The sequence below is a fragment of the Zingiber officinale genome, chromosome 8A, assembly GCF_018446385.1.
Source record: "Zingiber officinale cultivar Zhangliang chromosome 8A, Zo_v1.1, whole genome shotgun sequence".
In the NCBI taxonomy this organism is placed as follows: Eukaryota; Viridiplantae; Streptophyta; class Magnoliopsida; order Zingiberales; family Zingiberaceae; genus Zingiber; species Zingiber officinale.
This window is the reverse complement of record NC_056000.1, coordinates 23,160,296-23,185,617: the sequence shown is the minus strand read 5'-3', so window position 1 is coordinate 23,185,617 and position 25,322 is coordinate 23,160,296. Positions and strand designations below refer to the sequence as shown.

The 25,322-nt window shown below is 36.1% G+C and overlaps 1 protein-coding gene across 1 annotated transcript; it reads left to right on the top strand.

The window, feature by feature from the left end:
- Positions 1 to 1,795: 1,795 nt before the first annotated feature.
- Positions 1,796 to 25,049, top strand: LOC122007986 (zinc finger CCCH domain-containing protein 19-like). The gene is made up of 10 exons (XM_042563535.1): positions 1,796 to 2,442; positions 2,543 to 2,622; positions 3,589 to 3,776; positions 12,218 to 13,127; positions 13,201 to 13,328; positions 17,685 to 17,744; positions 17,833 to 17,883; positions 17,980 to 18,050; positions 21,616 to 21,761; positions 21,867 to 25,049. Exons 1-10 carry the CDS (start codon positions 1,937 to 1,939, stop codon positions 24,794 to 24,796), a joined length of 5,070 nt encoding a protein of 1,689 aa, XP_042419469.1. The 5' UTR covers positions 1,796 to 1,936; the 3' UTR covers positions 24,797 to 25,049.
- Positions 25,050 to 25,322: the final 273 nt, after the last annotated feature.

Here is a 25,322-nt window from a genome sequence, read left to right as displayed (position 1 = left end):
AGCATGATGACCTTGATTATCATCTTATAATTATAGTTATATGAAATTCATCCTGCTCCACTGATGAATATGTAGTTTCACACCATCTTCTTCTACATTTCTAGTCCTTTCATTATAATCTGTTCATTCTAGAAAGTCCAAAATATTTTTGTACAATTTTAGAACTAAGATATACTAAAACTGATCCTGAATATTTTTGTTTGGATAAAATGGATTTAAAGATGACAAATAGAGTTATAATTTAGAAAATAGAGTTACTGATGTGCAATTGCAAATTTAGAAAATTCCAATTGTTAGAAATTTGAAGATTTGACAACAAATTAAATTGGACAAAGAAGATTTTGATTAATGTCATTAAACTTTAATGTATAATACTTCCAATGACATTTTGATCAATATGTGTATACTTGGATATTGTTAGTAAATTAAATTTTGATTAGTATTGTTATTGTAATTGTATATATTTGAATGCTTTTAATAATATTTTTTTATTAGTGTTGATTGAAGCATGAATGTAAGTTGAATTTTGAATGTTGTGTTGTCTACTATTTTTGAATTAAATTATGTGATGTAATCTAAGATTTTAATATTTTTAGGATTGTTTTAGTAAATTTTGACCTAATTTAAAATTAGTGACGGAACTAAATTTTAATCTCAAATTTTAGAGGTAAAATTTAATTTTAGTCTCAATTGTAGCGACGATATTTAATTCCTTCACTAATTTTTAATGACGGAATTAAATTTCTATCTCCAATTTTTAGGGATAAAAAATTTTAATCGGCTAAACAATGTATTTTTTATATTGTTGGTGTATTTCTTGTTGTGCTTGATTAATGACAAAAAATTTATGGGACGCATAAATAATTGTATATAATTAAATAAAAATTTAAAATATTAAGTTATATAAGATAAAAGATAGATATTTATTGTAAGATGCTTTTTTTTTAATTTTTAAAATGTAAAAAAGAAAAAGAAAATGAGTGAACTTAGAGAAGTGATTCATTAATAAATCTTAAGCGTATAATAGAAATAATTTTATTTGTATTTTTTTTTCACTGTAATATTCTGTGTGTGTATTATATTAGTAAGAATAAATATTTTTATTTGATGGTCAATTATTTTGCAGTTTCTAATAAGCCATGTGATCCTTATATTTTATGAGGCTAACGTAACTATGAAGAAAGATAAAAAATATCATTAGCATTATTTAAACATCAAAAGTTTTTGTTAATAAGGATAAAAATTTCTTCAAAGTGAGAAATCTTGTCATTCTCTATTATTCTAGTCATAGTCATAAAAATTGAAGTGAAAATGGGTTTTTAAAATGGATTTGACATAGAGCATTATAACAGAAAAATTAATTTAATTAAACAAACTCAGCAATTTGATAAAAAATGCATGTGAAAAAGTAATTGATATAAAACTTAAAATAATTAGCTTATAGTTATATCTAAAAAAATGTTTTAGACATATTGTTATTAAGGTAGATTAAAATACAGAATAAAATAATTTATTGTCCCAAATTAAATTATTTTAAAATTATAAAATAAATTGACTTAATTTAAAAAAAATCAATCTCGGTGACCAACATTCACACATGACACAACTAATAGGTCGAACCGATATTATTTATTTATTTAATTTTCTTTTGCAGAGATGAACTATAATATAGATATTTCAGGTAAATGGGCTACAAATGGGCCTCGTGTGGTGTTGGTTTGTACGCACTGGGTTCATGTCTTAGACGAAACTAACAAATAATAATAAAAAAACAAACTATTTACGTGATCTCCTCGCCTCGCCCCATTCACCGCTCGGTTCCTCTCCGTTCTCGGGCCGCCCAAAGACCCGAACTACTTGTCCTCCCTCCCCCCCCTCGGACATAGCAACCGAGGCAATCTCAGTTAGGGCTCGCTCGAGCTCTCGGTCTCCATCCATGGAGCCAGGGGTCGGCGATGCCCCAGCCTCCGAAGTCCTCGATCCCGAGCACAACGAACTGTCACCGCGCCGCCCACTACTGGTGCCGGGCGATGACTGTGGCGATGTGGTGCCTTCCGACGCCTACGAGACGGTCGAATCCCACCTATTGGGCTCTCTCTTCAACCTTACGCCCGCTTTCGAGCCGACTGAGCTGAGCTGTGACGCCTTCGATGGGGAAGATGCCCTGCCGACAAGCGCAGAGACGGCCGCTGACCTCGATGGCTCTGCAGTCGAGCAAGCTTATGCTTTTGAGCCGGTGGATTCGGTTGAGCCGATCCATCAGGACACAGTGGGTTTGGGAGTCGAGGCGGCCGCCGCTCCGGCTCCCGTGAAGCGGAAGCGCGGGCGTCCACCGAAGGTTCTCGGCGGCGGGAGGAAGGCTACGGTGCCAAAGAAGAAGGACGAGGAGGAAGTGTGTTTTATATGCTTTGATGGTGGTAACCTCGTGGTCTGTGATCGTAGGTGGGTTTATCTGGTTCTCCTCTCTCTTGGTGTTTTATCTAAATTCTTCAAGTTATTTTTTGTTGTTGTTAATTGATCGGAATTACTCTCTTTATACTAGGGGCTGTCCTAAAGTATATCACCCCGCCTGCATCCACCGGGATGAATCCTTCTTTCGTCCACGGAGTCGTTGGAATTGTGGTATGTTTACATTCGTGCTGTTAAGCTATGCAGGATGTGGAATATTCCTTTTCAGTTCCTAAGTGTTTCTTGTTAGAAAGATTCACTCCATTGTGGTTTCACTAGACAAGCACCCTTTAATCCCTTTATATCATCAATTCAGTTTCTTGTTCTTTATTTCTTCACCTTCAACTCATTGTTTTTTGTATTTGAAGTTTTTTCCACCTCTACTGAATTTTTCAGTAGCAGCTATATGCTTGAATGACACAGATCAATGCACCATCAACGATATACCACCCAAACATTGACAAGCCATTGTGCCAAGTTGATCTGCTATTTGTGCCTATAGGCACTAGTTCTGTACCACTTTCTTATGAGTTTATTGTTTCTAATGAACTTTATGCTAAAACAAGGTAAATCAACTCTATCACCAAGCGGGATGCCAACATGAATGTGGCAATTTGAGATAGGAATTGTGCTCACAGCTTTTGTGAAGTTTTTTGGCAGTGTTCAAGATCATTATTCTGTGATAGTGTTGAACCCATGACACATTGGGTTACTTTTGACTGGTTTCGTTTGATATGCATTTTAGGTTGGACTTAAATATGACTTCATAAATACTATACCAAAGGTGTGAGTGAACATAGGCAATCTTTAATTTATCACTAATGTTTAGATTTGATTTGAGGCTACATAAGTTCTGCTATCAATTTAGGTTGAACCGCACCTTAGTTTTGGCAATACAATCGAAACTTGAATAAGTTCTGCTATCAGTTTAGGTTGAACCTAACCTTGGTTATGCTATCATTATTTATGCCATATTTTCAACTTATTGCTCTATTTATGGCTAACTTATACCTCTGATTATGGAGGATTCCATTAAGCTGATGCCATACCATGCTGGTTTTGTTACATATCCAAAGTTTGATTTCCTGTATCTGGAAGATTGTGTTTTGCCCTCATGTTGGATCTTGTTTTGGTTTGTAGGGTGGCATATATGCAGCATCTGTCAAAAGGCTGTCACTTACATGTGCTATACCTGTACATATTCTGTATGCAAAGCTTGCATTAGTCGAGCTAATTTTTTCAGTGTTCGGGGCCAAAAGGGATTCTGTGAGACCTGCTACAAGACTATAATGTTAATAGAATCAAATGAAGAAGCTAATGAGGAAAAGGTTTGCCTTCTTTAGTCACTCACACATTCTTTTCTTTTTGGAGTTTGAACTTGTGAACCTATTACGGTTTTAAGTCAAATTAGATGCAATCATCAGGGCTCAGGCTGATGTTTATGGAACATCATTGTTCCTCCTTATCTTCAATTATGTCAAATGTTTTTTGGGCTTTAGGTTGTATATGATAGTGGTTTGTATTGTTAGTTTGCTAAAGATTGTACAAAGTGATGATTTCAGTTGAATATTGATGTTGGAGCAATATCTTGTTTTTAGTATGAATGTATACAGAAAACTAGATCACGAAGAAAAAAATTATATGGTCCTTAAAGGAGGAAACTTTTACTTGGTTCCTCAACGCACAGGAATCTCACCATGTGCTGTTAGTGCAGCACCAATATCATGCGCACAAATGATGGCTAGATTTGTCTTGTTTGTTCACCAATACAGTTGATGACTATATATGCGGACTTAATCTATTTTACTAAAAGCATTATGTGTTCCAAGTTCCTTTTGAATCTAAAAACTACCCTTTATTTCTTGAGTATTTGGTGTTTGTGCTATGAAAGGCGTTGAGTCAGGAAAAAAAACTATTTTGTACTAGATATATACAATGAAGATTACAACATTACCAGTCCATACAAGAAGTGTTTACGACAACACAAAAGTGGTCTTCCGCCGGTACAAGTTAACAATAGACATATAGATGGCATCTATATTCACAAATCTAATAATGCTGAAGCTCATGGATGGGCCAACCATCTTCCTAAGCTATTATGCACATTACTTTTTGCACGATGTATCATGCTCTTGTCGTTGCATGAGATAATCAATACGAAACTTGTTATAGAAGTGTGGTGTTTGATTGACCCAATTCATGGCGAGAGTGTCATGCTTGGTCGTGCAAAGTCCAGATTCGTAATGACCATGCATTTGTGGTTTAATTGCATAATGCTATCCACATTCGTGTCACGATCAATTAGAGAAATATCATCTAACTTCTTCACCATTAAACAATTCAATCTGATCTAGAAAGTTAGAAAGTTGATGGCCAAAGAAGTGAACAGGAGTGGCTTTCTAAATCTACCAAGCTATGCCTAACAGGAGTCTCTAATCATTATAAATTATTTTCTAATCTTCACATCATATTATTTCTTTTGAACAACAAACTCATGTGGTTGTTCTACAAATATTGGTGTCTATCATATTGTGTCCAAACAAAAAAAATCTAACTTATATAAATCAATTTAATTTGTTTTTGGATTTTTTAGAATAGTTTGGCTTTGCTTGCATGGAATGCTTTATATAATTATGTTTTCTTTTCTTAGTGACATACAAAATCACATTTAAAGGCCAATATTCTATTGGTAGCTTAGTCTAAATTGGATTTGTTTTTACTTAATCTGTTTTCTTTCAAAAAAAAAATTATCAAGAATTTTCCCCATCTCATGTAGGTTAATTGTATGTTCCAACAAAGCCAAGTGGGCTAATCACTAATTTAGATATAATCTGAGTCACATGAGAAGAAGTGTAAAGTAGGTCCCTAATCTTAGTTTAATTTGTTGCAGCCTATATATATATATATATTAGTTACGATATTATTGGTATAAATTAGTTAATAGATATATGTTAATTAGGCTATTTTGTCAATTAGCCAAATTATAGTTTCCTTAAAATAGATCCCTTGTTTGTATATAAAAGTGTCTTACTTCTCAATAAAGGGGTGAATTCTTTTTATCTTAATTAACATGGCATCAGAGCCAGGTCACACGAGAATAATCATCGACAAAAGTAACAAAATACCTAAAATCAGATTTAGATAGAACATGACAAAGACTCCAAATATCGGAATGAACTAATTCAAAAGGAATAGTAGCACGTTTATTTACTTTAGGACTTGAACTAAGACAGTGATGCTTTGCAAACTAACATGACTCACAATCTAATGAAGACACCTTACCATACTATAGACAAAGTTTTTTGAGCAAACGTAGAGATAGATGTCCCAACCTTCAATGGGCCTCGAACGGAGAAGTGATACTTGAGCCAACAAAAGAATGAGAGCGGTGAGTCAAGACTGTAGAGGCCTCCAGACTCATGTCTTTTACCAATAATCTTCTTTGTCAAAAGATTCTGAAATAAATAATGATTAGGAAGAAATGAGATGCAACAGTTAAGATTACGAGTTGGTTGATTGACAGAGAGCAAATTAAAGGATAAATTAGGTAAATGTAAGACACAAGATAGAGAAAGCAAAGAAGTATGATTGATAGTGCCAAACTCACGAACACAAGATAGAGACCCATCAGTTAAAGTAACAGTAGGAGTGTTAACTTTGGACTGAAAAGTGGAAAATAGACTAGAATTACTTGTCATATGATCTATGACACTAGAATCAATGATCCATTTGGAAGAGGAGGAAAAAAGACATGTGTTTTGTTTACTTGAATCAACAATAACATTGACAGAGGAAGATGAAGACTTGAGTGATTCATGATATTTTGATAATTTGATAAATTCATCTGAGAAATAAAGACCGATTTATCAGAGACATCATTAGTGGATGCAATATGGGCTAAGTGCTTCTACTGATTTTTATAGCTTTCTACACTCAAACTTTGTATGACCTGACTTACGACACTAGTTGCATATAATACTACCTGAATTCAGTGTTCGAGTTTCAAAGTCACGTGAGCCACCTCCTTTGTTTCCACTGTGACTAATTGGTCTTCCAGGCATATGTTTAGTATTGCGACTCACCAAAGCACCACTCAGTGAAACGAGTGCAGTATTTTCTGTACGAAGAACATAATGAAATACATCTTATAAGACGAGACCTCAGAACCAAAGAGAACTTGTGACTTGGTAGACTCGAAGTTAGGAGATAACCAACAAGAGAGCTCATAATAGTCATATGCTCTCGTTGGCATTGTTGAACCATCAGGGCTAAAGGGAAAAAACATATTAAGCTCCTCATATGTTTTCTTGAATGTCATAAAATAATTGATAAGAGGTTTATCTTATTTTTCTACACGATAAATTGCTTTACAAATCTCATACATGCGAGAGAGATTTCCTTTCTCAGAATACAGAAATTTCAAGTAATCCATTAGTTCTTTAACAAATTCACAATGATTGATCAAACCTATTACCTCATTATCAATACAATTCTGAATCTGAAGGAACAAGTGAGCATCTTCTCTAAGCTATGTTTGCTTTGAATCATCTTGAGGAAGGTCATTAGTCAAATGACTATCTTTATCAATACTTCGTAAATAAAGATGAACCGTCTTACTCCAATCCAAATAGTTCAAACTATTTAGCTTATAGTCCGTGATTTTAGACATCACTGGTACCATATCCGTCACAAAAGAAGGCTTATTTTCAGCCATAAAATTTTATCCCAAAAGAAGTCAAATAAAAGAGGAAGGAAGACTTCTCTGATTTCTGCCAAAGAAAGTCCAAGGCGCTGCTATGGCTGCTAGAAGAGGAGAGCAGTGAAACTTCTCTGTTTTGTTAGCTTTTCTGGCTGCGCACGGCGTCGGTGACCAAAGAAACTACGTCCAAGGAGGGCAGTGATAGCAGCTGCTCGATGATGAGAACATCGACTGCTGCTGCTCACTGGAGCTTTAGGCGTGGTATCTCTAAAGCCACCTGGAGATGTGGGCGGTGATCAAGCTCTGTTGGATGTTGACATAGGTGGAGAGCACTTGTGCTTTTGGTCAAAGAGGTTGTGCGCGCCAAAGAACTTCGTTTCGAAGGGATGCCCAATGAGGTGGAAGACGTTGATAAACAGCTTGTGCGATAGCTCGGTGAAGCACACGAAGATAACAAAGTGGCTGACTAGGAAGTTAGTGTAGACGCCGAGGTAGCAAGAGAAAGTGAAGCAGCTTGGCGTGCCTAGAAGACGGGTTGATGAGGCGAATGAACAAGGGAAGAAGGGCGGCGGTGGCTGACTTTGTTGAACGCAAACAAATCTACGGGTCCAGAGGATAATGCCGAACGCAACACTAAAACGAAATTGCCAACTGCTAGAAAGGATCAAAGTGGTGCAGCAGAGAGGCTGGTGGGAGGCGGCGCCGTCGAGAGAAGGAAGAGAGCTCAAGCGGCGCCGTTAAGAGAAGGAAGAGAGCTCAGGCGGCGCCGTTAAGAGAAGGAAGAGAGTCGGTGGTCGTCGAGAGAAGGAAAAGAACCGGTGGGAGGTGGCTTTTGACACAGACAGAACAAAGCAGCGACGCGAACCCTAATTTTGCACCGATACCACTAAATTAGATATTAAGTCTTTGAAGTGTATCTTCCTTGGTTATTCTCATCTTTATGAAGGTTATAGGTGTTATTGTCCTAGTTTTAACAAATATCTTATCTCAGTTTACCTTCAGGGAAGACATACCTTATTTTCTATCCTCACCGATTCTGACTCATTAAAGGGAGGATGATGATTTGTTGGTATATTCTATCATACCCTCTGCACTTGTCCCGGAATTGTCTCCTCTCAAACCTCCTATTATTCAAGTCTGCTCCAGATGTCACCTTCGAGATTCATGTCTTGCACCTACTATGTCATTAGATCGGTCCTGAGTGATGATTTTCCTATTGCATTACGCAAAGGTAAACGGCATTGTACTTATCCTACTTCTTTTGTTTCTTATAACGGCTTGTCATCTTCCTCTTGTTCTTTTATTGCTTCACTTGATTCTGTCTCTATTCCTAAGAATGTGCGTGAGGCAATATCTGATCCTGGTTGGAGAGAAGCAATGATAGAAGAAATGAATGCTTTAGATGATGATATTTGGGACTTGGTTGATCTACCTTCAAGGAACCGGACTATTGGATGCAAATGAGTATTCACAGTTAAGGTTAATCCGAATGGATTAGTTGCCAGATTAAAAGCATGTCTTGTCGTTATAGGATATGCTCAGATTAATGGGGTGAATTATTCTGACGCTTTTTCTCCTGTTGCAAAGTTGACATCTGTTTGATTATTTATTTCAATGGTCGCTATCCATCATTGGCCTTTTCATCAACTTGATATCAAGAAAATCACTTTTCTTCACGGTGATCTTTAGGAGGAGGTGTATATGGAGCAACCTCCTGGTTTTGTTGCTTAGGGGGGAGTTAGGGTAAGTTTGCCGTCGTTGGAAATCTTTGTATGGTTTGAAATAGAGTCCTTGGTTTGGAAAGTTTAGTCAAATTATTGAAAAATTTGATATGACGAAAAGCAAGGCTAATCATTCTGTGTTCTACAAACAGTCAGGAGCTGGTATCATTCTATTAGTTATATATGTAGATGATATTGTTATCACTAGAAATGATACTATGGTAATCTTATTTCTTAAATCTTTCATTCATATTCAGCTTCATACGAAAGACTTGGGGTACTAAAGTATTTTTTGGATGTTGAAGTTATGAGGAGTAAAAAAGATATATTTTTATCTCAGAGAAAATATGTCCTCGACTTATTAATTGAAACAGGAAAATTGAGAGCAAAGCTTTGTAGTACTTCAATGACTCAGAACATATGCCTCACAGGAGATGGAAAACTATTTGAGCATCCTGAGAGATATCGAAGCTTGGTTGGGAAGTTGAATTATCTTACCGTGACTCGTCCAAATATTGCATATTCAGTTAGTGTTGTTAGTTAGTTTATGTCACCTCCAACCGTTCATCATTGGACAATATTAGAGCAAATTTTGTGTTACTTGAAGGGAGCACCCGGATGGGGTATCGTATATAAAAATCACGGGCGCACTCATATTGAATATTTTTCATATGCAGATTGAGTATGTTCTAAAATGGATAAAAGATTTATTTTAGGTTATTGTATCTTTGTTGGAGGAAATTTAGTCTCATGGAAGAGAAAAAAGTAAAACGTTGTGTCATGATCTAGTATAGAGTCAGAATATAGGATCATGACACAACCCATGTGCGAGATAATATGGATATATCAACTTTTGACTGAAGTAGAATTTAAAATTTCAGTGCTAGCTAAACTATGGTGTGATAACCAAGCTGCTCTTCATATTGCATCGAATCCTGTGTGTTATGAGCGAACTAAGCTCAATGAAATTCATTGTCATTTTGTTCGTGAGAAAATTTAATAAAATTTGATTTTTACCAGATATGTGAAGACTAGAGAACAACTTGGGGACATCTTCACAAGTTACCATATTTATATATATTAGTTACTGTATTATTGGTACATATTAATTAATAGATATATGTTAATTAGGTTAATTTGTCAATCAACCTAATTATAATTTCCTTAAAATAGATCCCTTGTTTATATATAAAGCTGTCTTACTTTTTGATAAACGGGTGAATTCTTTTTATCTTAATTAACACAGCCCAATGAACTTTACGACAATCCACCTTGCTGTTGCAATTAGCATTGCTGTCACATTTTTGATGGTATTAACCAGTACATAGCCCATCTTGGATGGTTCCATCCATGACTAGTCGAGATGAGAAAATTTTCTCCATATATCATCCTTAATTTTTGTGTACTGTTTAGGGTAGCAGATAACATACTATAAAAAGACTAGTAAGAAAAAGAGAAGAAATAGCAACTAAAGTACTACTTAACAACAGAGAGGTCTGACTCCAAAGTAAGGGTAACATGACGCCAAAGTAAGGGTGACAGTTTGTGTGGTAAATAGGTCGTGCCACTTGTGTCAATATAAAAATATAAAAGGCAACATAAAACTAATTACATATTCTTTTTAAATTCATTTTATAGTTTATGTTTTTAAATCAATTTTATAGTCTACGATTGATTAAACTTTTAACGAGGATTTTTTAAAAATAGCTTAAGTTGTAAAAGGTCAATTTGTGTCATTAATTTATATATTTATGTCGTGTCACTTCCCCTTTTAGGTTTTTTCTTTGTATTTTGGGTTAATTCTGGCCATATCATCTTATTGGATTATGTATGATATTGCCAACTCTATATCAAAATTAAAAAAAAAAAAAATCAAATGTACCCATATTTTATACTATCTTGTAAGTATTTTGAGTTTGTTTCAATTCAAGTCTGATTCTCAATGATTGACCAAAGGATACTGATATCAAAATGTATCCATATCCTATACTATGGTGTACTTATATTGAGTTTGTTTCAGTTATTTCAATTCAAGTCTATCATTGATTGACCAAAGTATATTTATGAACATGTGGATAAATTAGTTCCAATACTAGTCATCTTAGGAGCATTATTTAGCTTAAATTAAATCAATAGTTGTTAATAACTCATCTAAGCTTATAAAGTGCTTTTATTACCCCACAATTCTTTGTGTGAATTTAAGCTAGGGTGTCACAATTTCTCCTACTGAAGATCTTAGAATCTTCCCCTTGTAAAGGCTTTACATTTGTCAATTTTCAAATCCAATTAACAACCCTCAATCATCACTAATCAGCAAGATGTGAAAATCAGTAGTATGTAATTGTTTCATTGTCACATTGGCAATATTTTTTAAATATTGCGCCTGCCTTGGATATTAGGCCTTATTAAAATAAATTTCAACAACCCGCCTAATTGAGAGAATTAACCCATTAACTTTGTTAGGCTTTACAACTGGTCCAAAATGCATAAGCTCGAATTAGTAAGAGTTCCAGTGGGACTAAAATATGGTGTCACAGTCCCATAGTACACCATTTTTCCACTGGGTTGGAATTTCTACTCTCCTAGGATATTCAAATTCCATTTCACATTGTGTCAGGTCTAAGTCCATGTTTTTCAGGGGTGGTTTGAAGTTCTGGGAATAAGCAAGTGGAGACAAGGAAATGTGCATTGGCTTGGCCATGCAGAGAGCCAGATTGGGTGTGCTATGGTTGAGCAAGGATGATTAAATCAAAGTTGTGTCCGAGTGATATAATGGGGCCAATTTTCATTAGCAGGTGTAGCCAGTAAATTTTCCTGGGCAATTGGAAGCTTATGATGGACGAGATGGGGAGGAAAAAAAATGGGAGGTGAGTGCTATTGGCCTTTTGTTGTCAGGATCTTAGGTCGGAGAAACTTAGGATATCCATTAGTTGGACTACAAGGATGTGTATCTGGATGATCAGGCTAATGATTGAGGCCCTGTCTGTGTGGATGACCTCAGATTAAAGCTGCGCTATGGATCATAGGTTGGATGCATAGCTATGATCCCATGTGAAGATCACTCTTTTAGGGATATTTGATAGATGAAAACAAATCTGCAGCTCACCTTATATGTCAAAAATGGTTCCAATATAGACAATTAGGATCATTTGCATTTAGATTCTAATGTTAATGCTCATTTCATTTAAATTCTTATCCTCAACAAAACTTGTGCCAATGACATGATGTTATGAAATATGTGCACCGATTTTTACAGCCATTTAAAGTGATGATTTAGAGCACTTGAGTGGAAAACATCATCTCTTTACTCCAGTATTTTGTTTAAAGTATTTTCTTTATTTTGTGGCAGATCAGAGTAGACTTTGATGACAAGAGTAGCTGGGAATATTTGTTCAAAGTGTATTGGTTAACTCTCAAAGGAAAAGTATCACTCACAATCGAAGAGCTTAGTAATGCTAGAAGTTCATGGAAAGGATCTGGTACTTGTTTGTGTAAAGATGAAACATTTGACAAATTATATGATGCTAATGGTGACCAAGAAGCCTGCTCTGATGACTCTTCCAAACATTGCCAAAACATTTCTCTAAGGAAAAGAGTTGGGAGGGGTTCTAAAAGGTCGGTTGATAAAGAACATTCTGCCAAAGGCATTGAGAGGGAGAAGGAATTTTTTTCTGAAGACAATAGATGGGCTTCGCCAGCACTCTTAGAATTTGTAGCACACATGAAGGATGGTGACAATTCTGTTCTTTCTCAATTTGATGTTCAAGCCCTTTTACTGAAATACATAAAGCAAAATAACCTTCGCGATCCTCGAAAAAAAAGTCAAATTGTTTGTGATGAAAGACTAAAAAATTTGTTTGGTAAAGAACGTGTTGGACACTTTGAGATGTTAAAGCTCTTGGAGTCTCACTTTTTAATTAAAGAGGCTCACCAGATTGGTACTGATGACAACCAAGGAGCTATGGATTCTGATTGTGGTCAAATGGATGATGAAGAATACAGTAATCTCACAAATATTGGTTCTGATAAACGACAGAAAAATCGTAGAAGATTTGGAGAGAGAGAACATCAGTCCAATCTTGATGATTATGCAGCAATAGATGTCCATAACATCAATCTTGTTTATCTACGTCGAAATTTGATGGAGGATTTAATTGATGATGCCAAATTCACTGAGAAGGTTGTTGGCTCTTTTGTTAGAATAAGGATTCCAGCTGCAGGTCAAAAGCAAGAGATGTATAGGCTTGTTCAAGTTATTGGTAAGGTTTATTGATCAAAGCTTCCAGTCAGTTCAAAGTCTTCTATCCTTAGAATCATGTTTTCTATATACAGGCACACATTTAGTTTCTGAAAAATACAAAGTGGGCAAGAAATCAACAGACATTGCATTGGATATTTTAAATTTAAACAAGATGGAGTCTTCATCCATTGATGCCATCTCAAACCAGGATTTTACAGAGGTTGGAAGTTTAAAAAAGTTGATTTTCTTTTTTATGCTTGCCTAAATATGCATTTTGAAGGTGCCTTTTTATGCTATAGACATCATACAAGAAATCATAAAAACTTAGGGTGCGTTTGGTTTATTTGCATTTTCATTTCATTTTCCAGAAAATCGCATTTTCTCATTTTTCAGAAAATGATTTTTCTGTATTTTTCGTTTTCTTAGAAAATGCTCTTTTTTTTTTTAAATGAACATGGAAAATGCAAACCAAACGCGTTTTCCATTTTCTCAGAAAATGAAAATAGAAAATAACATGAAAAATGCAAACCAAACACCCCCTTACTTTTTTATTTTTTGTTGTTTGTACAAATTGCAAATTTGTCATCAACAAATACCATTTCTTAAAGGAGGACTTCACTAGAGGACCTGTGCTATGGTCTAAAGTTTTGATTTACTTTTTGAGTTTTGGATTGCTACAAAAGGGATCAAAGATAAAAGTTTTAAAATGTTGTTATTTACTCGGCTATAAGAAATAAGGCTTGTTATTAGGTTTATGATATGTGCATCTGTGAATTGGTTCCTTATAGTATTGATTTAAATTCAATGTATGGACAGTGACGTACCTGATTGTTTAAGTTAATAGAACTAAACTACAGCATCATTTGGGTCTATACTAGAATATATAAAAATACATTTTCTTGGCATGGGAGTTTTCCTGGTACTTGATGTAAATATTGACCACATGGATAAGGTGTTTGTCTCTTTGATGCAGCACAATTATAAAAACCGGATCAGGTCTGCCAAATCAGAAAAAATTGGACCAGAGGTCCGTATGCAATTAGATTGGATTTAGTATTGACCTGAGTAAAAACCCGTTAAACTAGGCAACCTGCCAAGTTTCACTAATCTGAGAGAACTGGAATGATTTTTTTACGTTGCCCTTAGAATTCGTCAAATATCCATTTATCTGTTATAATATTAGATAGGCAGAGAGTTCACTTTACAATTTTAATCTAACACTAACACAACATCAGTAAAAAAAAATCCCTAGTTTTTACAGTTGTAAGTCTTCTGTCCGCTCCCGACCCTGAGTCCTCAATGGTTAGATGTCTCCATCTCTGGCAACCTTTGTTGTAATTGGTTATTCTAGTTTTTTTTAATCAATACTTGTTCTTAGGTCCTAATAAATTAATTATTTATATTGATCACTGTGTTAGACATGATTTCCTTTATTAAAATTTAGGGTTTATTGTAATAAATTATGCAATTGGACCAGTTAATCAGGGGTAGTTTGACCAGTTAGCTTGCCTGGGTCTATTCCTGGTTCAACATGCAGTTTGATCAATTAGTCCACTGGCTCAACTAGTGAGCCAATGACTCAAAAGTTTTTCTGGTTCAATTTCGGCAAGGTTTAAACGCATTCAATTTGTTGCAAAACAAATTTCAAATAGAATAGGATTAATTATAAACCTATCTACTGAGGGGTAGCATCTTTTTAGGTAAAGAATCCTGACAAGTTTCGCCGTTTAAAATGGTATCCGAGTGCGATTGTGTGCATGGGTTCATCTTCTAGACATGTGGCCCACTCACTGCCTTCTTCAGTATCTGTGCCTCTATGTTCTTGGCGTTGTAACAGAAAGCTGTTTTTGTTGCCTGTTCCTTCTCTCCAGATTTCTTGTGCCCTTGTTCTCGGTTCCGGCCACTGAACAAATCCCCAACCTGCTGATCTCCTGCAGCTTTTCTTCTGGATTTCATCCTTTCCCCACAGAATCCAGCTGTTTTCCATGAAAAGTTTCCCAGATTTCAAGCATCTCCAGATTCAGATTTGTTCTAGATCTTTCCTAGATTCTCAAATCTGCTTCTCACATTTACTTCCTATACCTGCTGTGTTTCCCAGAAATACGCAGAATGTATTTCTGTTTCCTTTTCTATTTAATGTGTTCAGAACTGATCCAGAAGCTCTGTACAAAAATCTTCTGTGTTTCTCTTTGAAAACAGAATCAGTTTCTTCTGACTTGCTTAGAGAAGTCTGTTTTCTGCAGCATCTGTTTTCTGCAGAATCATCCTTGAGACAGAAGACAAATCAGATCAGAATCTGTTCTGCCTACTGATCAGCTTTCTGGTGCTTCACTCTGCAAAATTTGCTCTGACTTTGTTTAAATGGAAATTTTCCCATATTTAAATTATAATCAACATTGTTCACTGCAAGAAAGTCACTCATCTTGCTGCAGTTTATCCTCTAAACTAATAGAATTGTTAGTGCGTTTACTTTTTACTATTGGTATTATAGGTTATATTAAACAATGAAGCTTTATTTATTTATTTATTTATTTATCTTAATTATTTGGTTTCATAAATGATGTGTGGATAGATAATTAACACAACAATCTTATTATCTGACTTGGAGACATGCACACCACCTTAAGAAACAATTCCACTGGCAATGATTATATCACGATTGAATGCAACAGTGGAGCCATGCAGTAATCAATATTTTACTAGTGGATACATTGATACTTCAATGTGTTCAAAACTCCTTTCAGAAATCTATCATGCAATGAAGGAATTTAATGTAAAAAAAAAATGTCAAATGCAAACAATAATAACAAGATGAAAAGTTTAATGGGCAAGCTTATTAATTTGAAGGATATGACAATGAGATCATAGATGATCATAATTTCTAGTTGCTCTTTGCACCTTCCGAGTTAGACACAATGTAACAAATATAGCATAGTTATGACACAAGGAGTGTTAATGGAACTTGTTCAGGTGTTGCATTAATATTGGAGAGGAGTGCAAGTGTTCATGTTCTTGCATTGCATGGTAATGTGACATTGGTCATTTCTTTCCTTCTATGGGAAGGAGCCATGGGAATATTGTCAATATTGATTATTGATTTGATGACCTTCTGACTAGACTAGTAAGCTAGTAAGCTGACCAAGATTAATGAGGCTTATACAAAGTAGAAGAAGAAATCCATCATTCACATTGTTCAAGGCATTACTGCTTTTTTTTTTTCTAGTTCAATTGAATTACATCTAATGGAACAAATAATATGTACCATTGTAGCATGATGCCCAATATTAAAGTCTAGGTTTGGTATCCATCACTTAAGTGTGTATGAAATTTCTAGTCCATATCTAGATGAACAAGTGGAGGAGATCAAAACATGAATCTTATCATGTTAAAAGCAATGGAGCATATAAGGCTTATGCTAATGTGCAATACTTGACAAGACCAACACGGATAAGGATCATTAACTTTCTATTATACTGCATTGCCATGTTTCGAGTCGCGGAAATAATCTCTTGCAAATGCAAGGTAAAACTGCGTATAATAGACCTAATGTGGTCCGACCCTTCCTTGAACCCTGCATTGTCAAGAATTTCGTGTACTGGATTGCCCTTTAGAAGGTTAATATTTTATAATCTATTGATGCAATTGCAAAATATTATGATGTATCTTACATATAAAATATAACAAACGGTGTAATTTGAGAGAAGTGCAGACGACAGTGTCAAGTTAAAGAGGGATAGAGAGTTGATGGTGTAGGAACGTCAGACAATGTTCTAGTCACTATGTATAACACATTTTATTGATTTGATTATGACAGACAATGCTAAAGTTGATAAAGTGAAAAAGATGGTGTAGAAAGCGTAATTGTTAATAAAATTCATTTGTAACCATCAATGATTAGTGAGAAAATTTATTGATTGGGAGATTCTAGAATCAAGAATAACTAGGTTTACAACTCACTCCTGTTGAAATTGTTTTCTGAAAAAAGGTCAAATTAACAACTATTTACTTTTGAGGACTAGGAAATGTCTTGGTGTTCTAGTCCTATGAGGGTAGGGAGACACAAAATGTATTCTATCTGCAACATTTACATTTTAATCATTTTTATAGTGATAGAGTCCTTTGTTCTGCTCAAGTTTGAAATGGACAAGAAACTGCAAGTGAGCAATATCTATCACTTAATTCACAAAGCAATTGAGGATTGAGGAAATCAAGAGGTATTTAGGTAAATTAAATAATTAATAATATTAAAATTGATGTATCAGATGAATAAAGATATTATGCAGATATGCAAAAGACTAAATGGTCTTACAGGTTGCGTTTTGAACCATCATGTAAATGGATTGTGCTAAATTTCATCAACCCTACATCTCTGTCTGGTGATATGAAACGTCGTGAATCTCTTTTGGTGATGCTTTATTTCGTATTGTAATGTTAAACGTATCTGCCCTTTCCCTCTGTAAATCGAGGAACGAGTAACCAGAGTGAATAATGCATTTAGCTTGCTAAAGTCATTTGTCATTTACCGATCATAATTTGATATTTGTTCTTCTAACTCATGGTATTCTTATGTTTTCAGGAGGAATGCAGACGTTTGAGGCAGAGCATAAAATGTGGCTTGATTAGAAGATTGACTGTGGTAAGATGTGTCATTTAGGCTAGTAGTTCAGGATCATTTGGTTTCCTAATTCAATTTCTGAATGTCTTTTCCATTTTCAATGCTAAAGGGGGATCTTTTAACAAAAGTCAAAGCTATACAAGAAGTGAGAGTTAAAGATGTGGGTAAATCAGCAAAAAATATTATTAACTGAAAGTTTTCTGTTGATGATTCCTGAGCACTTGCATGGTTCATGAATCTTATTGTTGATCTGCAGTGGTTAGCAAGTGAGAGAATGCGACTCAGTCATCTTCGTGATCGAGCAAGTGATTTAGGCAGGAGAAAAGAATATCCTTTTAGATCAAATGTTTTTGGTGTTTTACTCCCTTCTAATAAGGTTTTGCTTCAGACGTTGTGAAATTATGACAAATCTATAGAGGAAAAGGAAGATAAAAAAAAGACTTAACAATAATAAAATAAGATAAAATTTATTTGAATATAGATAATGTTATAGTAGGGGATAGAGCCTAATGATATAAACGGATTCATATAACCGATCTCATCTAGTAGGATAAGACTTGATGGTGGTGGTGGTTGTTGTTGTTCTAATAAGGTTTTGCTAGATTAACTAAAATCTACCAATTTTTTATATTCTTTTGTGTTGAACTATTTGTTAGAATTTCTTGTTTCAAGTATATTGAATTTTGGTGATTTCAGTTTGAACAATATTTTTTTTAGGCAAGCAATTCTTTTTGATGACCTGCTTGCTTGTTCTTGCTCTTATACTCCAATTTTCTATTCCAGAAGATTTATGAATTGTTTTTTCTCACCAATCAATGATGAGAATGGTTCTGCTTGTATATGTAATTTGATTGCTTGGAGATTATATCTTTAATATGACTCACAGAGGTGAAATATGAGGTATATAGTAGTTTGTGCTTTATTGTCAATGATCATTCATTTGTGATTCACGATGGAAGATTAATTGGTGAGTGGGGACCACTGAAATAAAAACCACGTAAAAGCCCCGTTTTCTTATAACCCTTCCCTCTCTCCCCTCTTTCCTTCTTGTGTCTTAAGCCTCTTTCATAGGTCGTTCACATATAACCCTATAAGCTATAATTTATTGTGCAGTGTAGCCTCCACCACCAATATATTTGTGGAATCATGTGATAGATGTAGCATTCTCATTGTTAGTGAGCTATTTTCATTGCCTTTCTACTTGTCTCTTCCAAAAAAGAAAATAAATTTGTGCATAAAGACAGTAACATCATTTTTGTTTATGCTCTATGGTGTAGCTACAAACACCTTGTATATGCTTGCTTGGTTTAGCTTGTGATTTGATTCCCCCTGTTGGTTAATTTTATTTTAGCTCATTAGTTTCTGAACTAATTTTAGTATGCTATTTTTGTTGTTTTTGTTGTATTTGTATATAACCTTTCATTTGATGTTTTGGTTGATCATTGTCCTTTTAGGCTAAGGAAAATTTTATTATACTCTGGTATGATTTGCCATACTTTATGGATTGAGTATTGGACGATTAAGAAGTGACATTTGGAAAAGGTTAATGTAATATAGATAAAAATGCTTAGATGGATGGTGAAGTCCCTAGATAGGATAAAATAATAAATTCTGACATTCGAGAAGAGTGCTATTTTAATAGATGATAAAATGGAAAAAAAAGATAGGGATGTCAAGAACATGTTCAAAGTAGATGACTAAGTTCTATAGTTAGAAATCGTGAATCAATTAGGGTTTGTTAGGGACCAATTTGTGTATTTAAGGGCCTTTTTGTAAATATACAAATAAAAAAAAGGCAGCCTAGTGCACAAAGCTCCCGCTATGCGGTACCCAACTTTTTGCAAGAGGTTGTTTCCAGGATTCAAACTCATGACCTTTTGGTCACAAAACAACAATTTTACCGTTACGCCAAGGCTTCCCTTCTTTTGTAAATATACAAATCATGGAGATTAAATGAAAATGATAACGGGAGGTGATCAATAAATGTCATGAGCTGTATCCACTCTGCACTTTATGGACAAACCTCACTTTCAGAAATTAGAACCCTTCCAAAAATTTAGGTCTCATAAAACTTTTCATTAAATTGCATTTTCTAGACACAAGAATTCAATATCAATATAAACAAAAGGAAAATGAGTTATGAGTATCAAATTCCAGGTTAGGATCCAATCAAATTATGATGAAAGCAAAAGTCTATTCATTTGGGGTAATCAAAGTCAAGTAAGAAAGTTTCATCAATAGTCAACCTACCTTTAATACAAAACATCAGAAATCATCAATTAGAAAGGTAAGAATGAATTTACTAGATCCAAAGGTGGCAAATCCATGAAGGAATTATGCTGAACCCAATGAATTAGAGGCTTGGCGAATCATGCTGAAGCTTGGGACACGTTTCAGTGAACAGACAACGACTGAAAGTGGGAACTATTGTTGCTACATCTTCACTAAGCTAAAATTATAGGGGTTTACATCAGTTTGCGGTGTTGATGATAGGGCTTGGGGAAGTGCGAGGTGTTTGCGGTGGTGAGGGGTTGACAATTCTAGTAGGGCTTGGCAAGGAGCGAGGAGTTCATGGTGGTGATTGGGCTTCTGAAAAGAATCAATGATGGGTATAGAATTTTGAGTGATGTTGTCCAAGATTTAGCCATCTTTGGGTGTCATGCCCAACAACTCAATAGGCATTGAGAATTCCCCTTCCCTTTATGCCTCCTTGGACAACTCTACTCGCTTCGACACGTAGACTACTCTGACATGTGACTTCTTGGATACTCGAATTCAGATAATTATTTGTACTGTTTAGCCATCTTGCCGTTTTTTCAACTGTTCTAACAATAAGGGACGAATAAGTGATGCAAATTGCATCTTGACCTAGGGTCCTATGGTGGAGTGCCCATCTCACTAGTTGCAACTTGATGAGGTGGTGCTGAACTTGTTGATAGGGAGGCCATTGATGACTACCATCTGATGTTGTGTGGTGTTGGATGGAGGCTACGTTAAGTGGTATGTCTATGTGGATCAGTGTAGTGTCTGTTGATCTGGTACTTTGGCATGACTTGTAACTGAGGGTGGTATGGATATATGACTACTTCTGAACCTTGCTTGTCATGTGGCACATTTTTATGGTTTGACGTTGAGTAACTTTGTTCCATTTCTTCCCAAGGCCTACGACTCTTGGAGATAGGGCTGCAAATGAGTCAAGCCAAACCATGCTTTGTGTTTGTTCCTCAAGATTGTTTGGTAAGCTAATTGAGTCGAACCAAGTCTAAAATTAGTCCGGCTGTTGAAATAGTTGTTCAAGATCGATTCATTTAGATGTTATCGAGCTCTTAATTTAAGTTTGGTTGAATTATTTCATTGTTAAGCATGTTTGGTTGGTTAGCAAGCTTCATATTACAAGCTTATGAGAGGTTCTTTGTTTATTTATAGGTATATTTATTTTATAAGAACTCTGTTGATGAACATGATTCACAAGTTTTGTTTGTTGACATATTTCACAAATAGTGCACAATATCCTCTCACAAGCATTAATGAGTTGAACATATATATATTCAAGATTCTTCATTTGCTTAGTAAAATGTTTTAGCTTGTTCATTTAATTGATATTATGTTGAACAAAGATAAACAAGTTCTTGGCAAGGAACATTTGGTTCATTTACCGTCCTCGGAGCTAGGGTTTCTCTTTGCTACATAAGATATTTTTCTCATTACAGTAATTCAAATATACAATTGGTTTGGCTTTTGGGGTTTTTCTTAAAAGAAGAAATGGACCTTGTCATTATTTCCTCCTCTGCTTTGTAATATATCTGATTGTTGTTGATATATTTGTCCACATCAACTACATTGCTAAAGTCACCTTCCATTATTTTGTTGAAATATCCATAACTATTTCTACGCTCAGAGAGTGCATTGAGAAGTTGCAGATTTTGGACACACCTGAGGAACACCAGCGTCGACTTGGTGAAATTTCACAAATACATGTTGATCCACATATGGATCCCACTTATGAATCTCCTGAAGAAACATATGATAAGGAAGAAGGTATTTTCTCCTGCATTATTGGTGAACTTTTATCAGCTTTTACCCTATTAAACTGCTAGGTCGATAACATTCCTCAGTATTTGTTGATGTGCTCCCATTATGCAGATAGATTTAACAGGTCCAGTGTTCCTTTATCTCTTAAGAGAGGAAGGAATTTATTATCTCCTAGTAGAGAATCAATTTCAAGTTACCAATTGAATGAGGCGACAAGAACCTTAAGCACTGATCGGATATCAAACAAAAATCATAGACCCGAAGATGCAGCAGATAAGATTGCATATAATCATGCAGTGAAACACGATGCCACTGTTTGGAACAGTACCCAACTTGAAACTAAAGTAGAAAACTCTTATACTGCTGCTTCTGAAACTGTGATCAGATCTTTAGGTGTTTCTGTGTCACAATATGGCAGTGAGCATGACAAAGTGTGGCATTATCAAGATCCATCTGGAAAAATCCAGGGACCCTTTTCAATTTTGCAGTTGCGCAAATGGAGTTCCACTGGGTTTTTCCCACCAGATCTTAGGGTATGGCTAGCATCCAAAAATCAAGAATCCATGTTATTGACTGATGCACTGCTGAAATTCCAGACTTGTTCACAACAAAATTCTCAAACTGCTAATCTTACCCAGTCTCCAAGTTTTTCAGGTGCAGCTAATAGTGGACATAACTGGGATATGGGTTTGAGACCGCCACTTGCAGATATCCAGCAAAATGATCACCATTCGAATGCAAATCAGAATGATGTGACTGTATCTGCTGCTGGGTTCAATGTGACAAACGTTGATAAACAGGTTCTTCAGGTATCTAATTACACTGAGCAAAACAGGGAACTCATTACTCAGGGAAGGGTTGGAGCCTCTACATGTGTCTGGGAATCTTCAGCAGATATAAATACTTGGTTCGACCAACATGTAAGTTATAATATCCCAGACCCAAAACCAAGTCTTTCTCCTCCCTCAAGTAGAAGTCCGTACAATTCTCCAGCCTATCAAAGCATAGGAATGCAAGTAGAAAATGCTGAAAGATGGAGCAGGAACCAGGACAACAGGAGTTCCTGGAATTCAATTAGGACTAGACCCATAATACCTACTGGTCAGAGCCCCCCTTTAAGCCAACAATCCCATCAGGTTTCTCAACTCTACCAACAAATTCAATCACCCAATAATCCTAGAAGTCACTGGGAAAATGATGGATACAGCCCACCTACTCCCACTCTGCAGCCAAGTAGTAGCTGGACAAGTCATCAAGCACATACTATGCCACCGTCTGCATCTGTTACTTCTATTCATACAGTACGCAATAGCTGGAATGCTATACCAAGTGCTCAGTTGCATCAATTAGGCACCAACACTATGGACACCAAGGTTAGTGTTCCATTAGTGGATGCTGTTGGTGGATGGAGTCCAAAGTCATCACTGAATGCCCTTGATCAATATGCAGAGCCAAAAGGCTGGGTCTCAGAGTCTACTACACCAATATCAGCTGCTGATACCAACCTGGATCTTGGCAAAATGGATAATTTGAGTAATTCATCACTGGGCAATCAGCAGAAAAAGCATTTATCTCATCCAATTTCTTCAAGTGCTTCATTTAGGAAAAACAGCCAATTTTTTGAAAGTTCATGTCCTAGCCCAACTCCAAGTAGTGAGGAGCATGGCTCCTCTTTTCCAATAGATGACTCTGATTCTCACAGGGATGGACCCACAGAAGATGTAGATGTACAGAGTCCTGTTATTACTGTTCCTGCATCAGGATCATTAAATAGAATTAGTCCTTGCCTTTCTGCTGAGATAGATGGCATACAAGCCTCCATGAAAGTCCAGGCTGAAATGACAAATAAGATTACTGAGATTGAAAGGTTGGCTTCCCTGTCTTATGAATCAGAGAACAAACAGCCTTCTCTTGCACAGACAGATGACAAGGTGCAAAACCTCACTCCAATTAGGAGGGCGGCATATAAACCTGATGCATTAGACAATGATTCAGTTCAGAAATCAGAAGCATTGACAGATCCCAAACTAGCACCTGAAGTGACAAAAGACCAAGATAATCTTGATTTTTTTGGCACAAATGTTGCATTTTCAGGGAATAAATTGGATCAAATGGAAACTGAAAATCCAGAATACTTCTCTGGCCTTGCCCACATTGATACAAAGGGCATTGAGTTGGCATCACCTTATACCACACCAACCTCTGGACCATATGAATGGAATGCTGCTGTTGATTCTGCCTCTGGGAAGAACCAAAGTGACATATTGGTTTCTTCGGTTGATTTTCTTCCTCCACTATCTCCAACTATAACAGATATGTTTGCTGAACCTAAGTCATCAGGAAACACTGCTTGTGAGATGGCTGATGATTCTGCTGACAACAGTTGGGAGATAGCCCCACATTGCCCAAGAATTGGAGCAGGAGCTCATGGAGCTGGACCTGGTATGGTCAGTGGAGTGATAGTTCAAGAGAAAACCAATGTGGCTTGGGGAACTGCAGAACAGACAACCACTGAAACCGGTTGGACTATGCCCACAATGAAAAATGCTGCTGATACAAGCACATGTTGGGCAAAAATGGCAGTGAGGGACTCAAGAGAAGCCTTGAATACTCAAGGCAACCTAAACATCAATACTGGCTGGGGAGCACCTCAAAAAACCAATCCTGGGTGGGAACCAAGAATGAAGATAAGCTCTGGTGCAGAATCTGGCTGGGTACTCCCAGGATATATACATCAGAATGAAAATGCCAACTCTAGTGGGGGAACGTTTCACGGAAGCAAGAGTGCTAGCTGGAGTTCAGCAAACATATACCATGAGAATGTGGACCTTCAGAAAAGACATGGTGGGGATAGATACCATGAAGGCAGTGATTCAGGTTATAGTGGCAGATATAATTCACAAACCCGGAATTATTTTGGTGGAGCTGGAGGGCCTGCACGACCTCTGAGAGGACAAGGGCAGAGAGGGGTGTGCAAGTTCTATGAGAGTGGGCATTGCAAGAAGGGTGCATTGTGCAATTACCTGCATCCAGGAGAGTAAAATTTTGCTTCCCACCTTGTCATTCCAGTTTTTGTACAGTTAAACTAATGGCGCTGTGCTGATGTATACCATCAAAAGTCTTGCTTGTATCAAGTTCAATTTCCAGAATAGTTCTTGAAGCAGCAGCCGTTCAATATGAGTACTGGATCTTTGTAATATAGTTGGCTAGGCACATGATTAGGATGAGCTAGCCATGTTCTGTTTATGTTGTAGACGGTCAGTATAATTTTAACTTGTTATGACCACCAACCAACAGGATGACTTGCAGGTTTTAATTGTCTGGGTTGTGTCCACAACTAGTCATCCTAGGTTTCAACAACACATTAGTTGCTGCACTATTCTAAAGAATGAGCCAGCTGAATTGAGTGTATCAAGGATTACATATTTCTATGATACTTCATCCTCCACAGAATTTACATTTTAGGTAAGTTGATTAAGTCAAGTCAATTAAATGGACTAGACTGTTTGAGTGAGGTAAGGAGTTGAACATATTGTGTAAGCGGGTAAGTAGGCTAGGTTTATTTGA